Source organism: Thamnophis elegans, chromosome 14 (assembly GCF_009769535.1).
Source record: "Thamnophis elegans isolate rThaEle1 chromosome 14, rThaEle1.pri, whole genome shotgun sequence".
NCBI classification, from domain to species: Eukaryota; Metazoa; Chordata; class Lepidosauria; order Squamata; family Colubridae; genus Thamnophis; species Thamnophis elegans.
The window spans coordinates 26,732,967-26,748,980 of record NC_045554.1 but is presented as its reverse complement, the minus strand read 5'-3'; the positions used below and the strand labels follow the sequence as shown (position 1 = coordinate 26,748,980).

General features: G+C 46.3%; 1 protein-coding gene across 1 annotated transcript; it reads left to right on the top strand.

Moving 5' to 3' along the window:
* Positions 1-712: 712 nt before the first annotated feature.
* ARL2BP (ADP ribosylation factor like GTPase 2 binding protein) lies at positions 713-15,499 on the top strand. Its single transcript, XM_032231347.1, has 7 exons — positions 713-805; positions 2,606-2,657; positions 3,596-3,657; positions 6,068-6,174; positions 7,673-7,758; positions 11,850-11,946; positions 13,546-15,499. The coding sequence occupies exons 2-7, from the start codon at positions 2,620-2,622 to the stop codon at positions 13,642-13,644; spliced, it is 489 nt and encodes a 162-aa protein (XP_032087238.1). The 5' UTR covers positions 713-805; positions 2,606-2,619; the 3' UTR covers positions 13,645-15,499.
* The last annotated feature ends 515 nt before the right edge of the window (positions 15,500-16,014 follow it).

Here is a 16,014-nt window from a genome sequence, read left to right as displayed (position 1 = left end):
AAAATTTTAACCCATGCTATAGAAAACAGGGACAACGAAGCAGAGTGCTGCCAATAGCCAAAACAAGAAACAATGGATGAAAACTAACCCAGATAGAAGCAACCTTGGAATTAAGGAGAAACTGCCTAGCAGGATAATTAACCAGTGGAACAGCTTGCCACCAGAGGTTGTGAGTGCTCCATCACTGGAGCCTTTTGAGAAGAGACTGGACAGCCACTTGTCTGAAATGGTATAGGGTCTCCTGCTTGACCAGGAGGTTGGACTAGAAGACCTCCAAGATCCCTTCCAGCTCTACTCTGATGAGCCGCCCCAGTGATCATTGAATTCATTCCTTTCCATTGGATTCAGGACCTTAAAAGGGAATGGTGTCTATCCCAAGCTGTGAGTACATTTCATTAGCGCACAGCAGACCCAAAACAAATCGGTAAATATTTGAACAACTTAAGGAAGCGTGCACAATATTGTTTTAAGCCAGAGATCTTCAAACTTGGCAACTTTAAGACTTGTGGATTTCAACTCCCAGAATTCTCCCGCCAGCCAGAGAAAGACGGAGAGCCGCTCCTTTGCAAGGCTGAGAAGCCAAAAACTCCGCCTCCCCCGCCTCTGATTGGCCTTTCCTTGTTGAACAAAAAAAGCGCCGCCCTTTCCCCCACGCTTCCTCCCGATTGGCTCATGGCTGAAGCTCGCGTTACCGGAAACGGCCGTTGCCCGGACGACGGGAGGTGGGGGAAGCCGCGGCCCTTTTAACGGACTTGATGGCGGCGGCATCGGCCCCGCGGCGGCCTTCGTTTCTGCTTTGATCCCGGTGAGCAGCGCGGAGACCCGGGCACAGAAGGGTCCCATGGCGCTGTTGAAGATGGGAAGGGAGGGGGGTTAGGGGATCTGGCCCACGGGTGTGGCCGCAAGTAGACTACGCTGGGAGCGGGAGACTCCATCTCCCGAGTCAAGAAGGGCAGGTTTCGATAGGAAAGAGTCGCTGCAACCCCGATTTGGGGGTAGGGGGTGGGTGTCTGCCTTTTTTTTCACCTTGAGCTCCCGCTATTAATGAAATCGGTTTTAAATCTCTGGGCGGCCTAAATTAAATTATATATAATATAATTATCTCTCTATCATAATAATATAAATTAAATTATACACACACAGACACCTACCTATATAATAATTTAAATTTAATTATATAAAAAAGCTGTGCTGGCTGGAGAATTCTGGGAGTTGAAGTCCACAAGTCTTAAAGTTGCCAAGTTTGGGGACCCCTGTAAATCTAGTTATTTCTATTAATTTAGCAATGTTTCAAAGCTGCCCCAGGCCTAAAACCACCTATTTACTTATGTTTGTTTATTTAATCATGTAGAGGCGTTTCAAAAGCCTGGAGGACTGATTTATTCTGGTTTATTTCAGTTGATTGTATTCATTTATTTAACAGCATTTCAAGGGGGCCCCGGGCCTGAAGAACCTATGTATTTTAATTTACAATTTTCTTTTTGATTGAGCAGCATTTCAAAGGCTCTCCAAGCCCAAAGGAAAATACTTATTTAATTGTAACTTAATTAGATGAATTGATTGAGCAGCATTGCAAAGCCGCCTGAGCCTAAAGGGGTTGACTTATTACAGCGGATGCATTCCTGACATTTCTTTTATAGCTCTCCTCTACTGATAAAAAGCCCACAAATAATATAAACATTGGTACAGGATCCCCGTTGGTTCGTCTGGATGACTGCCAAATGGGCAGACTTCATCTCCCAGAATTCCCCATGCTCATTGCTCCCATTAGTGGTATGCTGCCTTTGGTGATATGGGCAACTATGTAAATTTGATAAATAAATTCTGGAGATCTTGCATTGCTCAGCCCAATGTCACACACCTCATTCATGTCTATGGCAATACCGTAAAACAGGGGTGTCAAACTCAAGTCCCGGGGGCTGGATGTGGCCCACGGGGTGCTTAGATCCGGCGCATGGGGCTGCCCTGGAAACAGCACAGGACTGACTCAAGGTGCCTCTGCCAGCGAAAACAGCTAGCGAAAAAACGAAGCTAGGGAGGGCCATGTGCAGCCCTCCCGAGCTCCATTTTCGCTGGCAGAGGGCTGCAGGAGGCCGTCGCAGCTGAAAACGGAGCTTGGGAGCCTGTTTTTACTGGCGGAGCACTTGGGCTATGACAAGCACAAGTGACGTTGAGATGGTCATGCCCACCCAGCCCCCCCCCCCAAGGTCAGACACAACCCTGATGCAGCCCTCAATGAAATCGAGTTTGACACCCTGCCATAAAAGTTTTCCAAAGGAGCAAAATTAACATCTGGGAGGGAAAAAAACAGGCCTCCCGGAAGTTCCAGAAGTCTGGAAACAGGCCCATTTCCAGTTTCTGGAGGCCAGAGGAGGCCGTTTTTGCCGTCCCAGAGGCTCGAGGAAAGCCACCGGAGACTGGGGAGGGGAAAAATGCCCCTCACTACTACCATGGTGTAGGAAGCCAACTAGGCCATGTCCACCCAGTAACCGGGCAGAGAATTGGTTGCTTAAAATTTTTCAACCCCACCCCTGGGTGTCTGGGATGTGTCCTGGGTTCCGAAAACGAGTCAACCCATATTCCAATCTTTCCTTCATAAACACAGGTACCAAAGCAACAATGGAGGCTTTAGAGGAAGAGAATTTTGGTGTATCCATGTAAGTCTTATTTCTACACCTGCAAGGCATGCGGTTTCGTTGGGAATGTAAGGAAAGCAACAAGCTGGAGGATTGGGAGTGGCAGCCAGCCTTGTGATCTTCTATAGGTGGAATGAAAATTCTGGTTCTTTTTTTTGGAGTGGTTAAGGGAAGAGGAAAGGTGGAGCCTCTGGGAACCTGAAACAACCAATTGGGGAAAACTTTGGAATGGGGGATGTAGACGGAACGGGAGGCTTCCCAAGATATTTTGACTAAGAAGAGGGCAGAGAACGGCAACAAAAATGATAAAGGTTCTACAGGCAAAATCATATGATAAACGGTTGAGGGAGCTGGCTATGTCTAACCCAGGGGATCTGGAGCCGCATGTGGCTCTTTCATCCCTCTGCTGCGGCTCCCTGTCACCGGTTGGCTCCACAGTTGATAAGGCTTTCAGTTAGGATAGGTAGAGGAAAAAGGACTCCACGCTAGGAGGAGACTATGGTGGGGGAACCGGACTTCTGGTCAGCTCCAGAATTGAACAGGAGGCTTCTGGTTAGGACCTTTGTGGCTCTTTGAGTGTTTAAGGTTGCCGACCCCTGGTCTAACCTAACAAAGAGAGGGATTGAGGGTGGAGGACATAATTGTCAGTACTTTTGAGGGGCTGTCCCAAAGAAGAGAAGAGTGACTTACTGTCTTAAGACACCACAGGGCCTGACGAGGAATAACAGGCGGAAGATCATTCAAGAGAGATCCAACCTAGAACTAAGGAGAAATTTCTTGAGAGTGAGAAAGATGAGTAGAATAGCTTCCCTCCAGAAGTTGTGGGTGCTCCCATCCTGGAGGTTTTTAAGAAGAGATTAGGCAGTCATTTGTCCGAAATTATAATGGGGGATTTTACATAATGTGCATTTCACCTTCCCTGGCTGCTGAAATCTAAATGCCTCGTCTTTTTATTTCAGCTCGTCGCCCTCTGATGCTGAATTCGATGCTATTGTCGGATATTTGGAAGACATTGTAATGGGTGAGCTTGGCTTTAATAGTTAATACTGCCCTCCAAAGTCTTCCCTCAGCACTCCAGCCTCATAAAGAACAGCTTGTGTTTGATTGATAGGCCTAAATATATATATACTTTCCTAATCTCACAGTCATAAATGTAGTCCGTCCAGCTTACCAGGAAGACAGCATGAAGAGGAGGAAGCCAACTCAAACATGGGGACGCTCCTTGTACCAAGCCATGATCGTGCTTGAGCAATGTTGCTACAACAGATATTCCAAGCCAGGCTGTTTTCTGCATCAAATGTGCCTTGCTCTAATCTGAGCATGACTGCCTCTGAGAAGACCTGACTTCTCAGAAGCTGTGTCCCTCAGTAATCCCAAGGGTGGCTCAATGAGTAAGATGCTGAGCTTGTCAGTCAGAAAGTCGGCAGTTCGAATCCCTAGTGCTGCATAATGCGGTGAGCTCCCATTACTTGTTCCAGCTTTTGCCAACCTGGCAGTTTGAAAGCACGTTAAAAAATGCAAGTAGAAAAATAAGGACCACCTTTGGTGGAAGGTAACAGTGTTCTGTTTGGTGGTTCGAATCCCTAGTGCCATGTAACGGAGTGAGCTCCTATTATTTGTCCCAGGTTCTGCCAACCTAGCAGTTCGAAAGCACGTAAAAATGCAAATAAAAAAACAGGGACCACCTTTGGTGGGAAGGGAACAGCGTTCCGTGTGCCTTTTGGCATTACAACAGCACTGGTTCTTCAGCTTTGAAACGGAGATCAGCACCGCCCCCTAGAGTCAGGGATGACTAGCACTAGAGGGGAACCTTTACCTTTACCTGATCCCAAGTTTCTGAGAATAACTCTGTGCCTCTCTTGATTCTTCTACCCTCAATTCCTTCTAAGGATGCATGAAGGGAAGCTTCTGATGTGGGCCAGAGCCTGCTGGTCCAGGAGGTCATCTGTTTTTGACCTGGTTTATAAATATTGCTTCTGCCCCGGGGTCAAAAGCCTCTGAATTCATCACTGTTGCCAGAATGATGAGAGGATGTCCAGAGACATTTGTCTTCTTTTGGCCCTGCTCTTTACCTGAGGAAGACACTTGAAGCCCTGATCCTTGCTAGACGGCTGCTTAAATCTACTACTTCCAACTCCATGGAAGATTTTAAACCCATCTTCAGCATCGCTCATTTTAATGTCTGCTAGACAGAGTTGATCTGTGTTTTGTCATTGCACACATTATCTGGAACAGGGCTCTTCGAACGACATGCCAAACCTGATGAGATTCCGCGATCAGGCCAGCATTTGGAATGATCAGACAGTCCGCTTCATGTCAATTCACTCCTCCTATATACCATATTTTTCGCAGTATAAGATGCACCTTTTTCCCCCATAAAAGAGGGAGAAAATCTGGGTGCATCTTATACACCGAATACAGCATTTTTGGCCTTCCGAAACCCTGCCCTCTTTGCAAAAATGGATGCGCAGAGGGTTTGGGAGGCTTGCAAAGTACTCCTAGGGGCTGGGGAGGGCAAAAATGAGTGAAAACCGGGCTGTTTTCGTTCATTTTTGCCCCCTCCCCAGCCCCCAGGAGCACGCTTAAGAGTCTCCCAAAGCTCTACATGCCCCCTTTTTTCTCCAAAAACGAGGGAGGCCTGCTGAGTGCAAAAACTTTTAAAAAAAATTTACCTCTTCAAAATCATGGTGCGTCTTGTACTCCGGTGCGTGTTATAGTCCGAAAAATATGGTAAACCATTATGTTCATCATAAAGGGAACACTGTTGTAGGCCTGTCAAGTTCTCTAGGGCAGGGGTGTCAAACTCAAGGGCCACATCAGGGTTGTCTTTGATCTTGAGGGGGGTGGGTGGGCCTGGCCAGCTCGACATCACTCATGTCGGGGGGCGGTTGTGGTGGCCTGAGCATTCTGTAGCAAAAACAGGCTCCTGAGCTCCGTATCTGGCTGCGACGGCCTCCTGCAACCCTCTGCCAGCAAAAACAGAGTTTGGGAGGGCCCCACAAAGCCCTCCCGACCTCAGTTTTCACTGGCAGAGGCACCGCGGGCTGGTCCTTCGCTGTTTCCAGGGCGGCCCCCGCAGGCCAGATCTAAGCACCCCAGGGGACGGATCCAGCCCCTGGGCCTTGAGTTTGACCCCCCCTGCTCCAGGGAATAGATGTCCTTTCTCCAAGGGGACTTCCAAAAGACTTAAGGAGATTTACTTCCAAGAATTCTGTTCCTACCAGAGCCTTCCTAGCTAGTGAAACATGGAAGTGGTTGCATAGATGGTGCACCTTTCTCCTCCCCCACAAGTTGCAGCTGCGCTGTTGTCATGCTTGACCCAGAGCACAATGTGCTGGATGGCAAGTCGAGCATAGCGGGCCTGAAGAATGGGCTCACTGTCTCTCAGCTAAATAGCCACCCTATTTAACACATTATTTTTGTGATTTCAGATGATGACTTCCAGCTAATACAAAGAAACTTCATGGACAAATACTACCGAGAGTTTGATGACACAGAGGAGAATAAACTGGTCTACACACCTATCTTTAATGAATATGTAAGTTTGTTGTGGTCTTTTTGGTCCATACGGCTAAGATTCCCTCCCCCCCCCCCCACACGAGGTTGAATTGCTGTTTGGCTCATTTATAAAGATGCTAAAAGTTCCAACTGGGCAAGAATGCGTATTCTGACTTCGCTCAAACACAGAGAAATGTATGATGTAGTAGAACCGAGTTCCCCAACCTTTTCAGCCTTCCGGACCATCAGGGGGGAGAGGCGGGGATTGTTCCATGCATGTGGTGGGCAAGCCTGCGCACAGCTCAATTTGCGGGAGCAGCAGGCAGAAGTAGCGAGTAGGGATATGTGCCCATGCTTGCCCATCACTTCCGGCGCCCGGTTCCAAAATGCTTTTTTCAGTGCCGTAACTTTTGAACGGTCACTAAATAAACCATTGTAAGTCGAGGACTACCTATACAATTAATGTTATGATGTTAAATAAGGAGGAATAGTTCCTTTAAAAAAAAAAAAAGAGCAATGTATGGCCCATCTCCAAATCCTATTTACCAAATCCCCAGGATTTATTACCTACAGAAATGTTTCTCCCTCCATCACAAGATGAGATTCTTTTTCTCTCCTGCTAGTTCGGCATTTGCTTCCCTAATTACTTAACTTGCTTAAAGAGGTGGAGATTATAGCTGATCCGATCTCGGAAAGTCTAAGCAAGGATGGACACGGATAGTATTTGTTTGTCACATTACCAGGAGATCCCAGAGCTGTGGATTTGCCCACCATATTGTTGCCAAGAAGACAATCTAGATCTGTGATGGCGAAGCTATGGCATGCGTGCCACAGGTGGCATGCCGAGCCCACTCTGCGAGCACATGAGCCATCGTCCCAGCTCAGTTCCACTGCCTATGTGCATGCGCCTCCCTCTGGCCAGCTGGTTTTCGGGTCTTTGCTGTGCAGGATATGCGGGGGTCACGTGTGCATGCATGGGGGGTGGGCACACACTGCATTATGGGTGTGGCACACAACGATAAAAAGGTTAGCCATCACTGATCTAGATTGTCATTAGCTATCAAAGAGCTGGCCCAAACTTGACTTTAATCTACTTCCCGTTCCACTGGCACTTAGTACACCTGCTTGTACCTTTGACCACTCTTCTTATGCGTTCTCAATTGCTGAGTCGTTGAAAAAGAAAGTGCATTAAACGTAACATCCTCATTATCAGACAACTGTACCTTCAATAGCAAATTCAGAGGGCAGAGGGTTTATTTTTGCCACAGATTCATTAAAACGTTCAGCCATCAGAGAGACTGTAAATCAGTATTGTGCCCTCTGAATTATCTCCAGGTTACCTTTAGCTTCTCAGTGGTTACCTGTTAGGTTACCATTCCGGGAATTGGAAGTCCAGGTATTTTCAAGTGGCCAGGATTGAGAAACATAGTTTTAATTATTGTAACCTGGTTTATGGCTGCCAGGTGTGTATGCCATGCACAATTGGAACGGCGTATAAATGCAAGGAGGAGGCAATAAATAAAACTTTCTCATTTTAGATCTGCTTAGTTGAAAAATACATTGAAGCGAAACTTTTGGACAGGATTCCTGGTTTCAACATGTCGGCCTTCACCTTATCTTTGCAGTAAGTCGTGTTTCTGCCTTGTTTTTTATGTTTAAAGTTGGTTGAGTTCTTTATTGTTCTGACGTCTTCCTCTGTTTTTCCTCTGTTCAGGGAGTCCTCAACATACAACCACAATTGAGCCCCAAATTGATGGTGTGAAGTGAGAAATTTGTGTGTTTTGCCCCATTTTACGACTTCTCTTGCCACGCTTGTTAAGTGCAATTTGTTAAATTAGCAACACCATTGTTAAGTGAGTCTGACTTCCCCATGGACTTTGCTTGCCAGAATATCACAAAAAGGTGATCACACATGAGCCTCCGGGACACTGCAGCCGTCACAAATGTGAGACAGACGTCAGGCATCCGAATGCAAATCACATGACCATGGGGATGCTTATGACCATGGGTCATAAGTGTGAAAAGCGAACTGTTGTAAGTCAAGGACTCTCTGTAAATTATTTCTCTCCCCTTTTGAATCTTGGGCAGGTGAGCTGCTGCCCTTGGGTTTCATGGCACATTGGGATGGGCGTATTCCTGGGGTGCCACCATATATATGCACAGTGGGGCAAAAAGGTATTTGGTCAGCCACCAATTGTGCAAGTTCTCCCACTTAAAAAAATGAGAGAGGCCTGTAATTGACATCATAGGTAGACCTCAACTATGAGAGACAAAATGAGAAAACAAATCCAGACAATCACATTGTCTGATCTGGAAAGAATTTATTTGCAAATTATGGTGGAAAATAAGTATTTGGTCACCTACAAACAAGCAAGATTTCATTTCCTAGGGAAATAGTAATAAGATGAACCCTGACATCTATTACTGACAACAGGAACAAAAGGATTAGAGGTAGTCCTCGACTTACAACCGTTTGTTTAATGACCATTTGGAAATTACAACGACACTGAAAACAGTAACTTACGATTGTTTTTCACACATTCATTGCAACACCCCCCTGTCACATGATCAAAGCTCAGACACTGGGAAACTTACATATATTTGTAAGGGTTGCAGGGTCCCTGGGTCATGTGATCTCCTTTTGCAACCCTCTGACAAGCAGTGTCAATAGAGAAACCAGATTCACTTAACGACTGTAGCAAGAAAGGTCGCATTTAGACTTATCTACCGCTTTACAGTGCTTCACAGCCCCCTCCAAGCAGAGTCAGCCTCTTGCCCCCAACAATCTGGGTCCTCATTTTACCCACCTCAGAAGGACGGAAGTCTGAGTCAACCTTGAGCCTTTGGTCAGGATTGAACTCCTGGCAGTGGGCAGAATCAGCCTGCAGTACTACACTCTAAACACTGCAAATGGATGGATGGATGGATGGATAGATGGATGGAAGGAAAGAAGGAAGGAAGGAAGGAAAAAAGACGTTGAGACTCTAGAAAAAGTGCAGAGAAGAGCAACCAGGATGATTAAGGGCCTGGAGGCTAAAACATACGATGAACGGTTGCAGGAACTGGGCATGGCTAGTCTAGGGAAGAGAAGGAGCAGAGAAGACACAATAGCAGTCTTCCAATATTTGCCACAGAGAGGAGGGGGTCAAGCTATTCTCCAAAGCACCTGAAGGCCAGACAAGGAATAATGGATGGAAACTGATCCAGGAGAGATTCAACCTAGAAATAAGGAGGAATTTTCTGACAGTGAGAACAATCGACCCATGGAACAGAAGTTGCCTTCAGAGGTTGTGGGAGCTTCATCACTGGAGGCTTTCAAGAAGAGACTGGATTGTCATCTGTCAGAAATAGCTTAGGGTCCCTTCCAACTCTGTTAATTTGTTGAAAGAAAGAAGGAAGGGCAAATGGCAATCACACTTGGACTTACATACCACTTCAAGGTGCTTTTACAGCCCTCTCTAAGCTGTTTACAGAGTCAGCCTATTGTCCCCCAACAATCTGGGTCCTCATTTGTCCCACCTCAGAAGGATGGAAGGCTGAGGCAACCTTGAGCCTGGTGGGATTCGATCTGACAAATTGCAGTCAGCCAGCTGTCAGCAGAAGTAGCCTGCATTCTAACCACTGTGCCACCGCGCTTCAAAAATAGGGCAAAACTCACTTAACAAATGTCTCTCTCAGCAACAAAAATTTTGGGCTCAGTTGTGGCCATAAGTCGAGGGCTATCTGTGTTGGAATCTCTAGTCTTTTTTGCTCCCAACCTCTGGTCCAGGGCAACTGGTGGGCTATGAGGTGTTTGCAACTGGGCTGCAGAAACTGGGCGAGCGCATGCACATCCCCACTTTCATGACGTAGCTGTGTGCAAACGCACTCCAGTGGTGGGTTTAAATTTATTTTACTACTGCGCTCTTGCACACTTGCGCGATGCTTCTACACATGTGCAGAAGCTTCCGGGTGTGTGGGTGGAGCCTCCCACCACTACCGGTTCGCCCAGTCCAGGGCAAACCAGCGGAAACCCCAAATGACGCACTCCATTTGTGTGACCGGCCATCACACACGTACGCCGCTTGTGCAGATGGAGCTGCACAAATTTCTTGCGGACAGCTGGTCATTTGCATTCTTTTAGCGAGTCATTAAGGTCACCTGCCGGTTTATGCCATACAGACATAAACCTTGCTGGCCACACTCAAGTGGAAACGTCCCCCCTCCGCCAGTTCACAAAGGAGGAAAGCGGAACTCTTCCCTAGAACAGGGGTCTCCAACCTTGGCAACTTTAAGCCTTGGCGGACTTCAACTCCCATTCAATTCTGGGAGTTGAAGTCTGCCAGGTTTAAAGTTACTAAGGTTAGGGACCCCTGCCCTAGAGCTTTGTCCTGTAGTAAATTACTTTCCAGAACTAATAGTAAAAAAAGTGGTAGAAACGTTTTGGAGAGAAGAAGCTGCAAGTCGGTGGATGGGGAGAATCTGTGGTAGCCGGAGACGCTCGATTCATTTCTTAAAATGTTCCCCAGACCCTTAGCAGGTGGCATCTGACAGCAGGCTAGGGGCCTAATCTTAAATAGAGGATTGCATTTCCTAAGCCCCATATGGACTGGGGGATTGTCTGCCTCCCTGCTATGACTTCAGAGAGTCTCCCACGAGCAAGAACTGCATTAAGGGATCAGCCAAAGCAATTGATTTCTAATTTCACAACTCAGGATTGCTTGGCACCGAACACGGCGACGAAAGAACCAATCTCAAGACAGAACCCTTAAGCAGGGATTCCATTTCACACGCCGATGGCTTTGGGGTTACATTCTCCCTTGGAGAAGTGTAAAGAAAATTGGATAGCCGGTCCTCTGATGATGCTGATTGTCCTCCCTTTTTAGATTAGATCAAAGCTAATGTCAGTGTAGGGACACGGTGGCTCAGTGAGTAAGACAGTGAGCTTGTCAGTCAGAAAGGATGGCAGCTCAAATCCCTAGCGCCGCATAATGGGGTGAGCTCCCGTGAATTGTACCAGCTTCTGCCAACCTAGCAGTTTGAAAGCACGTAAAAATGCAAGTAGAAAGATAGGAATCACCTTTGGTGGGAAGGGAACAGTGCTCTGTGCACCTTCGGCATTGAGTCATGCCGGCCACATGACCACGGAGATGTCGTCGGACAGCGGTGGCTCTTCGGCTTTGAAACGGAGATGAGCACCGCCCCATAGAGTCAAGAACGAGTGTGGCCTTTTTCCTTATTGTCTAATTCTTCATTATAGTAATGATGTAATTTTTTCAGGGATTATTGGAAATATTCTAAGTAACCCTGTCATTTTCTGCATAATCACATTTATGGAAGGAGTAACAGGTAGTCATTGCTTAAGAGTATCCTGTTAGCAACCATTCAAAGTTACAGTGACGCTGAAAAAATAACTTCATGACCACTCCTCACACTTATGACTGTTGCAACATCCTGCAGTCATGTGATCACCATTTGAATGCTTCACAGCTGGCTTCTGACGAGCAGAGCAAGTGGAGAAGCTGGCAGTGAAACCGCAGTCATGGCCACATGATGTTTCACTTAACGACTGTTAACGGCACTCATCAACCAAGTTGCCTGACCCAGCTGTGGCTGTTAAGCAAGGATTACCTGTAGTGTTTTTCCTCTTCATTGTTCCAGAACAAATTTTATAATCCTTTACACTGTCAAATACCTTTTCTACATTAATCACCTATCCGAATCCCTCACTTGCAGGCAGCACAAGGATGAAATAGCTGGAGACATTTTTGATATGCTTCTCACGTTCACTGACTTTCTGGCATTTAAAGAGATGTTCCTGGATTACAGAGCTGTAAGTATTTCAGAACTCAGCTGGGCGGAGGGGGGAGAGTGAGTGCTGAACACCAGTATGCTGGTCCCTCTGACCTGGGGTAATGTTTTCCCATTAACAATGGTTCTCCTGGGTCATGGAAAGAGAAGTGCCTCAGATAGAAAGTCCCTACAGAGAGTGGTAAGGACAGCAGAGAAGATTATTCCTGTTATTCAGAATATGGCTTATAAGTGCTATGTGCTTAGAGCTCAAAGCATTGTCAGAGACCCCACACCCACCCACTTCATGGTCTGTTTCTGTTGCTCTCCTCTGGGAGGGGGTTTCAAAGTATTTCTAGCAGGACTTCCAGATTCTGTAATAGCTTTGTTCCCTGGGCCATCTATCCACCTGGTAAACTCAGAAGATTCGTTTCTCTCGCTGTGTGCATATATACATCCAAACTATACTGTGTTGTTTCTCTGGGCCATATAATATATGTAGGTATAGTAATTATTTTGTATTATTTGTTTTGCCATCTTTACGTAGTGTATATTGGAGGTGGAGACCCTTTGAGAGCTGCATGCGATGAAATTTCATTTCAGTATATGCCGATTAGTGTACATTCAAAGAGACACTAACGTTGTTACTCTATTCTATAAGAAAGAGCAGGCAGCTGTGTAGGGGACCAGTGATCCCTTAGAAACCTCTGAGATGCCCTCCAGCTTTCCTCCCAGCAGTGTCTGATCACTAAAACCCTCGCTTTCCATGGTAGTTTAAATATTCTACTTTTTACAGGAGGGGTTACATGGCCTTATGATTTCTACTCCAGAGTTTGAGAGAAAATAAAAAAAAATGCTTCCCTTTTTTCATCTCTACTAGTCAAGGGGTCGGCAACCTTAAACACTCAAAGAGTATTCTAAAGATCCTAACCGGAAGCCCCCCATTCAATTCTGGAGCCAACAGGAAGTCCGGTTCCCCCACCATAGAGTCTCCTCCTAGCATGGCGTCCTTTTTCCTTTACCTGTCCTAACCAAAAGCCCTATCAATTGTGGAGCTGACCAGAAAACCCACCCCTGGCCATAGAGTCTCCTACTGGCGCGCTGTGCTTTCTCCCCACCCTCCCAACTGGAAGCTCCTCTCAAAATTGTGGCGCTGACCAGTGACAGGGAGCCACAGCGGAGGGATGAAAGAGCCACATGTGGCTCCAGAGTCAGGGGTTGTTGACCCCTGTACTTTACAAATACCTCCTGAACTGAAGTGTATGTCAACTCGTAAAGCATTTCCATGTCTGTTATCAAGTTGTCATGTGAGGAAAGGGGGGGGGGAGCGCATTCCACACATACTTTCGGCTAGAGTCAGATCTCAGATTTCCACAGCAGGCTTGGGAAGCATGGAATTCTGCAGCCTGCTGGAGCACCTCATTGGATAATGTGATTTATGACACAGACTGAGCGAAAGGGAGAAATGGGAGCAAAGTTCAGCCATAACTTACATGAGGTCAGATCTGACTCTGCTTGGGTATTGCCGAAAGGTTGTTCCTAATAAATGACTGGATTTCTTTTGAAACTTGGCTCGAGGCTGTTGAATTAATTAGGGCATCTTTCGGAAACCTGACAAGTGTTTTTTTGTGTCTCGCTCTAGGAGAAAGAAGGACGAGGCCTGGACCTTAGTGCTGGGTTGGTGGTCACCTCTTTAAACAAGCCCTCCCGGTCACCCCCCCAGAACAGCCTGTGGCATTAGTGTTGGGCTCCAGAGGAGGCCTGTTGGGGTGCCTCCAACACGAAAGAGAGGAATGAAGGAACTCAGAAAGCTTGATCTTCTCTTCTGTTCCTTGTACGGATGGGTCCACCACCACCACCACCATCTCTCCATCAGAGGACTGGGACTCCTGTGGTTCCCACCCAACCGGATTTTACATTGCAGAGATCAACCTGCAACCGTTTCTCTGAGGACATCCTAAACTCCTCTTTTTTTTTTTCTTTTGGTGGGGACAGTGGTCATGAAAGACTAGTGTCGGGTGTGAGGGGGCCGTCTCTATAGCCCCCCCCCCCCCGAGTTTCACAATTGCAGGACTGCTGGCAAATTGTCTTTTTGTGTGGGCTGTGAATGAAACCCGTTGGCTTAACAGGTAATAATGCGTTTGGGTGCTTTCTCTCGGGTGTTCGATACAAATGTTGTTTTTTTTGTATATGTAGCATGAAAATGTTCTCCACAGATGGTGAACTTGAGTCCTTCTCCACTCAACAGACCTTTTTCTCTCCGCTTTGAGGGCTTCCCCCCTTTCATCCTCAGAGGCCGTGATATTTTTCAAATGTACATTTCATCCATTGTAGGAAAACTACCACGCAGTGTCCATGCTATGATTCGTAGCTTGTAATCTAAGGATACAGCCATGTCCTACAAGGAACCTAGCTCTTGTGACTTCCTGAGAACATTTCTGGTTCCTTCAGTCGAATTCTTGTTCGCAAAATCTTGCCGCCCTCCATATGGAGCCAAATCAAGTGCCAGTGGTGTGAATTGTCCGCCCACAGCTGCTGTACCTCCTCCTCCAAGTTCTTTTTTTACCCCTGCTTAAGTTTGTCTTCCACCTGCTGGGAAGAAGGGACCAGTTATAGCCATCTTGAGTGCCATCCAGCAGGAGGACCAGCCATTGTCAGTAGGCAGCAGTTCTTTACGCTCTCCCTTGGCAGGAGCCTGGGTATATTCACCTGCGGCCCCTGGATGGGGCAGAGATGTTTTCTAGGTGCCGCTTGGGTAGGGAAGATCATCAGGAACCCCCTGCAGACAATATTCTAAGACTGGAGAGACTGAAAAAGAACATAAGTGTTTCTAATAAGCAATTGCAATATTTACAGTTGACGCAGTGTTTCCATTGTAAATTTTCATTTCTCTAACATTCTCAGCCTGGACGGCGGCATTTTTGAGATCTTTATCCGGAAGCCCATTCCTACTTTGCGAAAGAGATTTATTCTAACTTTTCAGCCATTCTTGCAGATTTCCTGCTCACAGAATGGAAAAGGGTATGGGGCATTACCGAGATTTGAATGGTCTAGTCAAGCATGCTGGAAATATTTATTCAGTATTTACCTTGGCGCCGTTTTGCTTTTCTTTTCTTTTTCTCAAAAGCCCAGTCTCTTCCCATCCGTAACAGCCGGTCCTTTGGCTAGCAAGGATAAGACTGCGGGATCCTATCCGGAATTTCTCTCTCTTTTTTTTTCATTTTGCCATCATTGCCAACTTAATTTGGAAGGCACTAGGTTTCGGCATCCTAGGGGCCAGAGCTACATGGAGAAGCGCAGTAAGGAAAATGTTTGCTTTCCGTAGTTGAAATGGTATTTCAGTTGTTATTAGATTGGGGGGGTCTCCAATTTTGGCAACTTCAAGCTTGGCGGACTTCAACTCCCAGAATTCCCCGCCAAGCCTAAAGTGGCCAAAATTGGAGAGCCCGGCTTAGATACTTTTGGATAACAGATGGGCTAGAATTAAAAGTCAACACAACCAGGGACATCAGGTCCAAAAGGATGAATGAAGTGTGCCGGATTCACAGCGCTATAGGCTACCTGTGGGGTGGTTGCGTTTTTTTTTTTTTTTTTTTAAGATACTCCCTGTAATACGGAATAGTCTTGGTGAGCCCTTGGAGCATTGCATCGAAAACGTTACGGAGAAAACCTCCACCTTCCAGAATCTTGGGGGGGTAGAAGCCATGGTGGTATGTGAATACTCCTCTTGTATTTGCTTCGTGCTTTGCTTCGTGCTAATAATAAAATCTGTCTGCTTGGTTTAAAAAAAAGAAAGATATCCTGTGGAATGTGGCCAATAAATTATTCCCACAGGTTGAAGACGATCCTCTCTGTGTGCAGATTTAAAAAAAATGGTTTTTTTTAAAAAAAAATAAACTTTTTAAGTCATTTATTCAATGGCTCTTGCCATTTGATACGCCCTTCTTCATTTCCCCTTCTCCAGATTCCTGATCTTAACCAATGAAGCATGTAAGTGTGGGTTTCTATTTTTATTCTGCTCTGTGCTTTGACTGAAGTAGCTCTTCTGAATCTTTGGTCAGTACTTAAATTGTCCAAGACAAAGCAAGCAATGGATGGAAACTAATCAAGG

Excerpts from the sequence above, each read along its gene's own strand:
- ARL2BP (XM_032231347.1), top strand. The coding sequence starts at position 2,620 with ATGGAGGCTTTAGAGGAAGAGAATTTTGGTGTATCCAT. Across the intron at positions 2,658-3,595 it reads GAGAATTTTGGTGTATCCAT|CTCGTCGCCCTCTGATGCTG; the intron begins GTAAGTCTTATT and ends TTTTTATTTCAG. Across the intron at positions 7,759-11,849 it reads GCCTTCACCTTATCTTTGCA|GCAGCACAAGGATGAAATAG; the intron begins GTAAGTCGTGTT and ends CCTCACTTGCAG.